Source organism: Limulus polyphemus, unplaced genomic scaffold (assembly GCF_000517525.1).
Source record: "Limulus polyphemus unplaced genomic scaffold, Limulus_polyphemus-2.1.2 Scaffold4837, whole genome shotgun sequence".
In the NCBI taxonomy this organism is placed as follows: Eukaryota; Metazoa; Arthropoda; class Merostomata; order Xiphosura; family Limulidae; genus Limulus; species Limulus polyphemus.
In genome coordinates, this window is record NW_013670447.1 from 34,778 (window position 1) to 47,675 (window position 12,898).

Here is a 12,898-nt window from a genome sequence, read left to right on the forward strand (position 1 = left end):
GTTATTTTGTTTGTTTTTGAGTTTCGCCGTCCCTAATTTAGCAGTGTAAGACTAGAGGGAAGGCACCTAGTCATCACCACCACTCTTTTACCAACGAATAGTGTGGGGTTGACCGTAACATTATAACGCTCCCACGGCTGAAAGGGCGAGCATGTTTGGTGTGACGGGGATTCGAACCCACGACCCTCAGATTACGAGTCGCGCGCCCTAACCACCTATGCTGGGCCAAATAAAAGGTAAAGAAAAATGAGAGGAAAGTGATTAGAAAAGAAATGTTTATTTTTTTGTTAACACTGTCAGAATCAAAACGTTTATTTGTTTATTTGTTTTGTTTGTTTGGAATTACGCCACTCGGGGGCGTAAGATGGCTAATTCTCCAAAGTTTCTAGTTAAAGAAAACTATGTAAATTAATCGAATCTATTCAAGTAAGTTGAAATGTTAGTTCCTTAGTTTCCACAAAAGAAAACATCACCCATAAAATAGGTACCGGCATAACCAGGTGGTTAGGAGCTCGACTCGCAATCTGCGGGTCGCGGGTTCGAATCCCCGTCCCACCAAACATACTCGCCCTTTCAGCCGTGGGGGCGTTATAATGTGACGGTCAATCCCACTATTCGTTGGTAAAAGAGTAGCCCAAGAGTTGGCGGTGGGTGGTGATGACTAGGTGCCTTCCCTCTAGTCTTACAGTGCTAAATTAGGGACGGCTAGCGCAGATAGCCCTCGTGTAGCTTTGAGCGAAATCCGTAACAAATAAACAAACAAATTGCATTCCTAAATCGCTTTTCTCGTAAATTGGCATTGTTCTTATTTCTCTTCTTTTTCAGCAACAGAAGACTGGTGATTGTAATAAAATGTGTGTCATTGCGCAGGTCATTGTAAGACTGAATGTACACTGTTCACAACAAATGATGATTTGAGTAGCTTCAGTTAGGGATAGTCTCGATATGCTGATGGAGAATGATTGAACATCTTCTTTGACAGTTTTTCAAACACCCTGTATAAGCGACCCAGATTGAGGTAGTTTACGTCGTATACTGTGGCTTAACATTCTCTGTTGAACTTTAAAATCAGTTCGCAGAATGGTTTTAGTATTCTTAAATAAACATATTACAATGAATAAAGTGTTCAAAATTAAATAAATCTTTTGTTTTCTATTTGAATTCTACAACATGTCTCCTTATAGAACAATATAGATATGTGTTTTTTTTGTGTGTTCTGAAGACAAAGGTTTAAACGTTTCTTTTGTTTCATGTCCTAATGAAAAATTATCACTTCAATCATGTTTTGAAGCCACCTTTCGGGCAAATGAAGCGGAAAACGCCCCCCGTGAAGTGTAAAACTGTCAGTGAATGTACATCAATAGTCTTTAAAGTCATTATATTTTAAACCAAATGTGCTTTAATTTGTTATTCTTTTAAAAGTAAAATAATCAACTTACCGTTAGTAACCTCTTCTTTATCTAAAGTTAACAAGGTATTAATAGAACGTCAGTATCGAGCCTGTTCACGAACCATTGATTACCCTGAGAGAAATATAGCAACAGAACAGGTGTGTCAATAAACGATCTTGTTTCAAAACCCTCGAAATTTATGACACTCTGTTTTTCCCTACTATCTTGTCAGTATATCAATACTTAATATCAGTGATGTTTCTTCCTCTTTTTTTTTCGTGGGGGGGGGGGTGCAGGGCCTGGTGATAACTACCGCAGGAGCTACCAGAAACAACGTCATAGACAACGTCATACCCTTTGCAGCAACAGGAATGGACGTGCAGGATAAAGAAAATCCCAAAACACATATCCAATACGAACTGTGATTGGTCGCCGACTTATGTCACGCTTCGAATGCACCAGTAATGTGTTCAGATAAAAGGACGACACGATTCCTACGGAATACTGTATTCCACTAACCCCAAGAGATCCTAGAGCTAGACTAGCCACAGTTTTGAGGGATTTTTTAAGTTCTACCACTGAAACTTGGATCCACGATGGGAACCAACTTACGAATTATCGTTCTGTTAGTGAGCTTGACTGTTCAATTCGTCTATTGCAGACCAACCCAGGTGAGTAATATTGAAAAACAACAGGTTATCAGAAATTCGATGAATTACTTAAAATCAGTAATTTTATCCCATTGTTGCTGCCCCCCCCTCCCTTTTTAATGTTAAGAACAGGGTTTCGATACACGTGGTGGGCACAGCACAGAAAGCTTGTGTAGCTTTGTGCTCAAAAATAAACAAATCACTTTTGCCAAATGTAGAGTACGAATTTTTATCCTGTTTACTGATTCAAAGAATTTGCATCACAACCGACACAATAATATAAATCTATCTATTCAATCATCCATCTATCTCCCCCGTCCGTAGATTTGTTTTTTAAACCTAATTGCACGTAATTTAATTCATCACAAATCGAGAGGAGGGGGGGGGGTCGAGGTTAGGCAATTCAGTTTTGGTAAGAATTCGTTGGCTCGTTTAACCCTACAACACCGTCCGAGTTATTACGTCTTTTGAATTATGATATATTTTCATACAGATTCAGTGGGTCAAAATTCACAATTAAAACGTTAAGGGAAGACTTTCTACTCCGTACAAATAGCTTTAAAAATGTTAAGGGAAGACTTTCTACTCCGTACAAATACTTGTAAAAATGTTAAGGGAAGACTTTCTACTCCGTACAAATAGCTGTAAAAATGTTAAGGGAAGACTTTCTACTCCGTACAAATACCTGTAAAAATGTTAAGGGAAGACTTTCTACTCCGTACAAATACCTGTAAAAATGTTAAAGGAAGACTTTCTACTCCGTACAAATAGCTTTAAAAATGTTAAGGGAAGACTTTCTACTCCGTACAAATAGCTGTAACTACGAAATACCTTTTATAACTTTGAGAATTTTTGCATAAACTTGCTAGAAGGCTTTCTGCGCACAGGCGTCCCTAATTTTGAACGACAGACTAAATGGAAGGCAGGTAGTAAACAACACCAACCGCCAACTGTTGGGCTACTCTTGTCTATTTGACTAGTGTGACGTGAACATTACTCGTTTTTGCAACAACAGGACGCGAACCAGGAATCCTCAGAATCACAGTCTAACATGCTACAAACTAAGATACGCCAAGTTCATTTATAAAGAAAAGTAGGCCACAAAAACTACTGCAAAGAACATTCGTAGAAGTTTAATATTATAGAATTGGGAGTTCATGAATAAATAGAATAAGTTGTTTTTATAAATCCTATTTTGAAATATTAACGTTTTCTCAAAGATATATCTCTAACAAATAATTTCATAAAATGTGTACTATTTTTAAGGCTATAAGAATTTTTGTTTTTGTTTTCTTAGAAGAAAAGGATTAACCTACAAATTACAATCATCACGCTAAGAAGGATGACAGGATTTGTTTGTATGTAAATTTGCACAGAGGGGAAATATTTCACATCGCATGCAACATTTTTCAATCAGTAGCCTTACATAATTAAATACGGAAAAGAATAATATTTCATCTAATTAGTTAAGTATTCATAAAAAAATTATAATAATAACCAATTATCAAGGGGGGGCAGACACGTTGACTGAAAGAAAGTATACTGACAAAATTAACCACATATTCAGTGTTTGTTTCTAAAAAGAACATCGGACAAATGTTTGTGTCAACTGATCCGGGCGTAGCCTCGTGGTTATTGTGTCAGGCTGCGGACTGGTTGGTCCAAGTTTTGAGAGTTTCTAAAAGACCGAAGTCCCTCCCTAGGTTTAGGATTTCAAAATCAGGAACGATTAAACTTGAGCCCTAGGGGTTTAATATACCCTATTTAAAAAAAAAAAAATTACGCGAGAATTTGATAGAATTGAATATTACCCCGCGATGATTCAGCGGTAAGCTTGAGGATTTATAATGCTAACATTTGGGGCTCGATCCCTGCAGTGGCCAAAGCTCAGGTAGCCCACAGTGCAACTTAAGCAAACAAAGTGGATATTTTTATTTCATTTTGTTTAAGTGCATTTTAATGATAATAACTACAAGTATCTAAACTCGATTTTTAGCGTTATAAGCCTTCATACTTACCGCTGTGCCACTGGGAGAAGAGTGGCTACCAAGGTGTGTCAAATAAATATTTTAAAAGCCTATTCAGGAGAACTTTATTAACTCCAAACAACAAACAAGGTAAGATTTTCCTATAGAGCATATCTAACAGCCCCTGAACGTTTGCTGGCGATCAGAAGTCGGGAGTTATAAACTTTTCTTTATGGACAGACACACAGACAGACAAGATGCTTTGAAGCATGGATTTCTCATGAATAGATAGATTTATGAAACTTCTGAAATTCGGAGCTCTCGTACAGGTAAACAAAACAGGATCAAATGTTTTCATTTACAAACAAAAACACACACACACACACACACATTGTGGACTCGTGAAATATGATATATTTACACTAGCTCCAAATCCCTGTCTGTATAGCCCTATTGATTCATGCTTGATTTCACCTTTTCCGGACAAATACTAAAATAGACACACATACACACACACACACACGGATAGGATTAACGGATCTGTGTCGATGACGTACTAATCGACATATTTCAGAAAACCCGTATCGGTAGGAGCGCGGGCGTGGGTGAAAACTGTCTGATAGTTGTTTGCCGTGAATGTTTCTAGAGATTAACAAAGTGATAAATGAACAAGATGAGCAAGTTTGTCGAATTAGTATCACCTACATTATTTCTTTCTCCATCAATTTGGAGAAGAAAAGAAAAGTTTTATTTTATAGTCCTGTTCTAACTTTATCTTTTGGAAATCCATATTGCCGATAACAAAATCTTTCGAGATGAACGATTCTCGTAAGTTGACTTCATCCCAATATAGCATCACACGCGTAAATGAAGACTGAAAAACAAATTTTCTGCCCCCGTCAACTGAGGGCCACGTGTTCGAATTCCCTTTCAGCCGTCGGGACGTTATAATGTGACGGTCAATTCCACTATTCGTTGATAAAAGAGTATCCCAAGAGTTGGCGGTAGATGGTGTTGACTAGCTGCCTTCCCTCTAGTCTTTCACTACTAAATTAGAGACGGCTAGCGCAGATGGCTCTGGTGTAGCTTTGCGTGAAATTCAAACCAAACCAGAATTTCGAGCTAAGCCACACAAGAAAATCTGCACATAGCCCTTCTTAATATTGCTTCGATAGACTGGATTTACAGCGATGTCCAACATGGTCGCCACTCGCCACATGTGGCGAAATGGCTATTGACCTGTGGCGAATTAGTGTTTTACTTCTACCACCTATTTTTTTTAGATAAAATTTTTAACAAAATTCATTTATACATGTACCACTTTAAAAAAAGTGTCCACTTTTTTATTTATTTATTTTGAGAATAAAATACTTGAGAAACCTTACTTTCTCTGCGGTAAAAATCAAAATATAGATTGCATTTAATGGACGAAAATTTGGAGGCAGAATTGAAATGTAGTCTGCCTGATTTTATGCCTGAATTCCCTGCACTACTTAATGAAAAGATATGTCAGATTTCTCATTAATTCTATCAATAAATAATTGAAAACGTTATTGTTTATTTTTCTACCCCTCTATATCTATAAAAACAGTTATTTTTTTTTATTTTTTTTTGTCGTGTGGCGAAAATGTCAACACAATTTGGGCGATTATGAAAAAAACTGTTGGACACCGCTAGGTCACTAGAAGGAAAGTAACCAGTCAACAGCACACACCGTCAACTCTTCGGCTACCTTTATCCGATTGAAAAGTGGAATTTAACAGCCACTCTTATAGCAGAGCGTGTTTTTGCGACAACAGGTCGCGAAACATGAATCCGTGGATTCACACTCCTGGCACATAAATCATGCCAGAATTACTTTCTACTGATCAGAACATTTTCTTTGCGTCAAGTTTAACAACACTTCACATCAGTTGGACTTCAAACCCCCGGTAGCTCAGCTGTAAGTCTGAGAGCTTATAACATTAGAAATCGGGTTTCGATACCCGTGGTGGGTACAGCCATTGTGTAGCTTTGCGCTTAACAAACAAATAAATAAAAAAGTATTTCAATATCGCAATCGATATTTAAAAATTAACTGTCCAATCAGAGCGACTGAAATATAAATTGCTAACGTAACTGATTTAGACGTCTATCAAGACATCCAGAACCGTCAGCCAAGTTTTCAGTACTCTGTCAAATCTGATTGAATCAATATTAATATAATAATACTGTCTGTTGTATGCGGATGGACATTTACCAAAATTGATATGGAGATGCATTAGGTCCATGCGTTGGTACATACAAATTTTCAGTATTGCATTTTGCGTTTTTAATTAGCGTTTTTGCATTTTTTACCACTAATTCGCCTCCTGTGGATGGATCTTCACCAAATTTCGCATGAGGGTTTGTTGGGTCCGTGCGGAAATACACGTAAACGTGCGGTTTCACATTTTGTTTTGCAGTTTTTATGGGCGTTTTCCACAATTACATCTAAGGGAAGCAACTTTTCATGTCCTTATTATTATTATTATTTGTAATTAAGCACAAAGCTACACAAAGGGCTATCTGTGCTCTGCCCACCACGGGTATCGAAACCCGGATTCTAGCGTTGTAAGTCCGCAGACATACCGCTGTGCTACTGGGGGGCAATTTCATGTCCTAAGATAACCTTTCATTAATCACGAATTTACATAACCGTCAAGAGGACGGGTGCTCCAGTTAGTTGTATATATGATACTTAGAACCGTCTCCCCCCCCCCCTCAGTGGCACAGCGGTATATCTGCGGATTTACAACACTAGAAACAGTGTTTGTTTCGATACCCATGGTGGGCAGAGCACAGATAGCCCATTGTGTAGCTTTGTGCTTAACTTCAGACAAACAAATGCTTAGAACTGGGTGTACTTTAACGAAACCTTTCAAGTTTTTCAGGTCATCTGCATATAAAGCGCGAACAGCTGCATCATTCCTATTACAAGGGGTAGTACAAACAAATGCCCTGAACAAGAGGGGGGTGGTGGTGGTGCATTATACTTGTAGTTTTACGTAAAACAAGCGCTTTAACTGTTATTTCTTCAGCCATTCATGCAACTTGCTTGGTCTGAAAAGAGAGATAACAAAAGTGCTGCTATATAGGAAATACAAATGTCGTCAGCTGATGGGGAGGAGGAGGAGGTACAAATGTCGTCAGCTGATGGGGAGGAGGAGGTTGATTAGAGTGTAATCAGAGCTGGCGTGTCATTACCATATAAGGATCGTTACACAATACACATTATTTGTTGTTTTAGAAGCTACACAGTGCGCAGTATGTCCGTCGAGTCGACAGAGCCCCGAATTATAGAGTTATACGTTCTCAAGCTAACTGCTTAACCGCCAGAGGACACTATATATAACAAATTAAATGAGCAAAGATACGATGTTGTAGTTGCTTTAAACAAAAGACTATTCGAACGTATTCAATAATAGTTTTAATATGATTCGTTTTATGAACATTGAAATAAATGAGTTTTTTTTTCATCTCAAGTATGGTAAATATATATCAAAATCATTTGTTGTTTTCTAATGTCAAGTTGTCCAATCAGGACTTCTAAATGGTTGAAAGAAAACGACCAATAATTTCCAATGTGGTAATTAAATAAAATAAATGCTTATATTAAATGTACTTCCATAGGGTCCCCGAAAGTGCCCTGTTTCAAGGGTAAATAAAACCAAAATTAAGAGTAACAAATATTTTTATTTCTTGCTTTTGAAGTTCATCTGTCATGCTGTGTTGTAACCTACAGAGTGCATGATTTTTCTCGCGATTCATGGCATGCGCACGTTTTACTCACGTCACTACAAGTCAAATTGCAACGTTAAGCGTCCCTTATGTGACTCCAGTTTAGTGTCTACTGACTGATTGACAGACAACACGCTACTGTATAGTGGTGCGAGTGGATAAAACAGATGCTCACTCCAGGCGGCCTTAGAGGGAAATTATCTTGCAGGATTAAGAACTACGGATTTGATTTATAAACACCAGACCACATAAATTCGGAACTACTTCTAGAATTTAGCTAACTTTTGTTGCTTGTTTAAATCATTTATGTAATCGTCAAAAACAATTAAGTTTAATATTTTCTTTTTCTTCTTCTTCAGGAAAACGAGAATCACCGCAGCAAAGCATTCAATAACGCTCTCTTGAAACTGTCGGAGGTGCTGCATCAAAAGTTTCACAAATCCAACAGCCCGAGTTCAAGGTCTTTAGATCCGCTTAATGGAGGAACTGTACTTCGATCTCTAGATCCCCTAGGTGTAGGCACCGTTGTGAGGTCATTAGATCCTTTAGGTGTAGGCACCGTTGTGAGGTCGTTAGATCCTTTAGGGGTAGGCACCGTTGTGAGGTCATTAGATCCTTTAGGTGTAGGCACTGTTGTTAGGTCACTGGATTCCTTAGACGCGGGCACTGTTGTTAGATCACTGGATCCCCTAGGTGGAGGCACTGTTGTTAGGTCACTGGATCCCTTAGGTGGAGGCACTGTTGTTAGGTCACTGGATCCCCTAGGTGGAGGCACTGTTGTTAGGTCACTGGATCCCCTAGGTGGAGGCACTGTTGTTAGATCCTTAGCTGCCTTAGGTGACAATAAGTTTGCTAGATCTCTGGATCCTTTAAATGGAGGCACCATTGTCAGATCCCTGGATTCCTTAAGTGGAGGCACTGTTGTTAGGTCATTAGATCCTCTTGGTGGTGGCACTGTCGTTAGATCGTTGGATCCTTTAGGCGGGGGCACCGTGGTTAGGTCACTAGATCCCCTAGGTGGAGGCACTGTTGTCAGGTCACTGGATTCCCTGGGTGGAGGCACTGTTGTAAGATCTCCTGAAGTTCAACAACATTATTACGATCCCCAAAAAAATCATTATAACCACGAAGGTTATGATAGCTCCAGGAAAGTTGAATGACTATTCCACGTAAAACAGCCAATATAATTAGTCATGGTAACTATTTTAATTACTTACGCTAAAAGTAGCCTACGTTATATAGAGAATATATTATAATTTTCAGTATTATACATATAAGGAAAGAGTAAACGTAAGCTGTAACAACATAATCATTCAGTAACTTACACTGGAGTAAGACGAGACGAAAGAAGTTTATACTGAGTAAACTATATTTTTATTGAAGGAAAGAGGAAATATTATTTCATCACCTTCAAGCACTTAGTTTACTCTATTTCATAAGTCTTTTTACTCTTAAACAAAGAGCAAACTTAATAAATTTAATGCAAATAATTATCAAAGACTCCGGGTCGATATGAAAATATTTATGGCAAAACAAAACCTGTTTCAATAGTTTTATGATTTTTTTATCGATATCGTCACTAATGTGAGGTTTTTTAAAAAAGTTGTTTGAATAATAATCCTGATTTTTGTTGTTGTTTGTTTTGTGATTTTTGCCGCGTAACATGGACACAAGCAAGATTTTTCCCTATTTATGAACTATGTGTTTAAACGTTTCGAACAGAAGATTTTTCCTAATCTATGAACTATGTGTTTAAACGTTTCGAATAAAAGATTTTTCCCTATTTATGAACTACGAACTATGAACAGATTTTTCCTAATCTATGAACTGTGTGTTTAAACGTTTCGAATAGAAGATTTTTCCCTATTTATGAACTGTGTGTTTAAACGTTTCGAATAGAAGATTTTTCCCAATTTATGAACTATGTGTTTAAACGTTTCGAATAGAAGATTTTTCCCCTATTTATGAACTTTGTGTTTAAACGTTTCGAGTAGAATATTTTCCCTATTTATGAACTATGTGTTTAAACGTTTCGAATAGAATATTTTCCCTATTTATGAACTATGTGTTTAAACGTTTCGAATAGAAGATTTTTCCCTATTTATGAACTGTGTGTTTAAACGCTTCGAATAGAAGATTTTTCCCTATTTATGAACTATGTGTTTAAACGTTTCGAATAGAAGATTTTTCCTAATCTATGAATAATGCTACATACTTGGCTATTCTCGGTAGCTTACTTCTTTGCATTATCAAGCAAAGTCCTTATCAGCAATGGATTAGGGGGTGGGGATTTAAGATTTTATACAGAGGATTGTGTGCGTTAAATTTAACTGATTTTGAATGTGCAAATAAGCAAGTCACGTGACAACCACAGCCGATATAAATTCGTGGTGGTACGACAAGTAACAGAAATACATGTGGACATTTTTTTTATGTTTGATATCGCCGAAAAGTCATCGCTTTTGGAAAGAGTTTAGAGCAGCCATTCCCGACGCAAAATATTTACATCATCAATTCATAAAGATGTGTTCAGATCGGTGATTTAGAATATCCAAGCCGGGGATCCACCTTGTGCTTAATGGCAATGGGAAGTAAAAGAATATGGATCAACTTCGGGTACCAAGATCACCCAAAAAGAGTTCTACAAAAAAGTCGTAAGCATCTGTAACATCAGTGGCAAAACCCGCCCACTTGTCTCAGGCAAAAGTGCGTACCTTTATCAAGAAAGATCTTCAACAAGTAAAGTGTAGACAAATTTCTTCCAATGACATATAACGCTAGAATCCGGGTTTCGATACCCGTGGTGGTCAGAGCATAGATAGCCCAATGTGTAGCTTTGTGCTTAACTTCAATCAATCAAACACCAATGACATATCCATTATCTCCAACAAGTAAAGTATAGACAAATTTCTTCCAATGACATATCCTTTCAACCGTTGCATATCTCAAACAGTTTGAGAATGAAACAGGCATCCATGCTATTCTATAAAAATTCATAAAGGTCAAGTTGCTGGACAAACAGAGGCTATAGAATTCTCTGCAACCAGACTGTTAAAACGCTTTTGGAAAGCCATCGTTCTTGTACACTTGAAGTATTATGTACAACATGCAAGGAGGAGCATAATGCTTTGGATAGCACCAACTTACGGCGAAGGGATATTGTCTCTTTACCCACGATCGTCAGTTAGATCATGACAGAAATAGCCCGTAACAAACGTAATGAAGCTACAAAAGTGTTTTAATATAGCGCACTCAACCTCTGTACACGTTGACATCTTAGCCATTTCAAAATATTTACATTTCAAACAAAACTGTAAAATAATCATCAGAAGAAAAATTCATCAAAAATAGGAAACAGTTACATGTAATGCAAATTTCAGAAGATATTAGCGATAAATCAAAGATTTTGCAGACAGAATATTAGTACATCATGATAGTTTACGCTTTATTAATGTGGTTCTATTATTTCAGTTCATATATATGTATATATATATATTACGAAATTTCATTATTGTTTTTCTTTTCAGGTTTAAAAAATGGAATTTTCAGAAAGTAACGCCACCTGGTTTTGGAATTTTTTGTTAATGCGGAAGGATACCTTTATCGCAAACAGACGTGATATAATGCACTATATACATTTATTACTAAGACTTTAAGCTGTAATATTAGCACTTGTATACCACAGCTTCTGCAACTTCACTTAAAGCATATAATGTATTCCAAATAAAATATTTCTGTTTTTCTGTTTAAAATAAATGTTTTTTTTTGTTTTCACTGACAATTTTGTTGTTTGATGGGGGGGGGGGGACTTGTTGAAAATATAATTTTTTGATAACCACTTTTCCGAAGTAATAACGACCAAAAAAGTCTTATGAACAGTATTTTTTACAAGATTTTCCAAGACTTGTTTCATGAAAACCAGAACACAAAAAAAAAGGGTAAAATTACATAATCTAGAGTCCACTTTCTTGATTTTGGTGTACTACTGGACATCCATCGACAACTCTTGTTTGACCGAACAGTGAGATTTGACCTTCACCCTTTAAACGCACCCAAAGTATGGAGCACAATTTTCATTTTATTTGTACTTCAAAAAAAATAATTAAAATGTGATAAAAAGGCGCAAACGATTAACCCTGATATCTGTAGGTGGGCGTGCTAATCACTGGACTTTCTCGGCCCTCGAAAATTCTAAACAAATAAACTTTTCCCATCCATATATGACATTAACATGTCGTCATAAATTGAGCCCCCCAAATCAACGACCTTTGTTCTATCGTTCATTACCAGTGGGTCCTTACGTTGCGCCATATTGAGTAATTTTACTAATAGCCATGGAAGAAGGCAGCTAGTAAACACCATCCACGACCAGCTTTTGGGTTACTCTTGTCTGATTGGATAGTGGATTTGATCGTTACTCTTATAACGCACCCACTGCTCCAAATTGTGGAACGCGTTTCTTTTTTTTTTCAAAAACGGGCAACGAACCATGAACGTTCGGAATCACAGTCCGGATACGCTCACCACTAGACCACGCCCGGCCCATCTTCGAACAGCCAATAAGCACAAAGAACGTTATGTATACACCAATCTTTCTAGCAACCGACCATAATATTAGTACTAGATACGACGTGGATCGCGGGTTCTGATCCCATCACTGAACTTGCTCGCCCTTTCAACCGTAGAGTCGTTATAAGTTAGGGTCAATCCCATTATTCGATTAGAAAAACCCAATAATTGGTGATGTTCACACTAGTTTCCTTCCCTCTTGTCTAACACTTCTAAATTGGGGAGATTAATGTAATTAGCACTGGAGTAGGTTTGTGCGAAATTCAACAAACAAACAAACAATGTTAATATAATGTATAGGATTTTGTTCCTTTATAGACGATTTCACTTCGTGATTCGAAAAATAATCTTTATATATATATTTGAAAAATTAATGTGGCTCACAATAAACGTTTGATTCACAAGAGAAAGAAATTTGTTATAGCGTGACATAAATTAAACATTTTGACATCTTTTCAAAGGAACCGTCTTACATTGCACTTGACTGTTTTACAGTATAATACTACTTTAAATCAGTATGGCTACAAAAACGTGAATTATTAAAATACACCACCAAATGTTA

General features: G+C 37.2%; 1 protein-coding gene across 1 annotated transcript; it reads left to right on the plus strand.

The window, feature by feature from the left end:
• Positions 1-1,893: 1,893 nt before the first annotated feature.
• On the plus strand, positions 1,894-11,487 carry LOC106471759 (myosin light chain kinase, smooth muscle-like). The gene is made up of 3 exons (XM_013932382.2): positions 1,894-2,062; positions 8,127-8,963; positions 11,295-11,487. Exons 1-2 carry the CDS (start codon positions 1,988-1,990, stop codon positions 8,925-8,927), a joined length of 876 nt encoding a protein of 291 aa, XP_013787836.1. The 5' UTR covers positions 1,894-1,987; the 3' UTR covers positions 8,928-8,963; positions 11,295-11,487.
• The last annotated feature ends 1,411 nt before the right edge of the window (positions 11,488-12,898 follow it).

Coding starts and splice junctions, on each gene's coding strand:
- LOC106471759 (XM_013932382.2), top strand. CDS start 1,988: ATGGGAACCAACTTACGAATTATCGTTCTGTTAGTGAGCTTGACTGTT. Junction 2,063..8,126: donor TCTATTGCAGACCAACCCAG/GTGAGTAATATT, acceptor CTTCTTCTTCAG/GAAAACGAGAATCACCGCAG.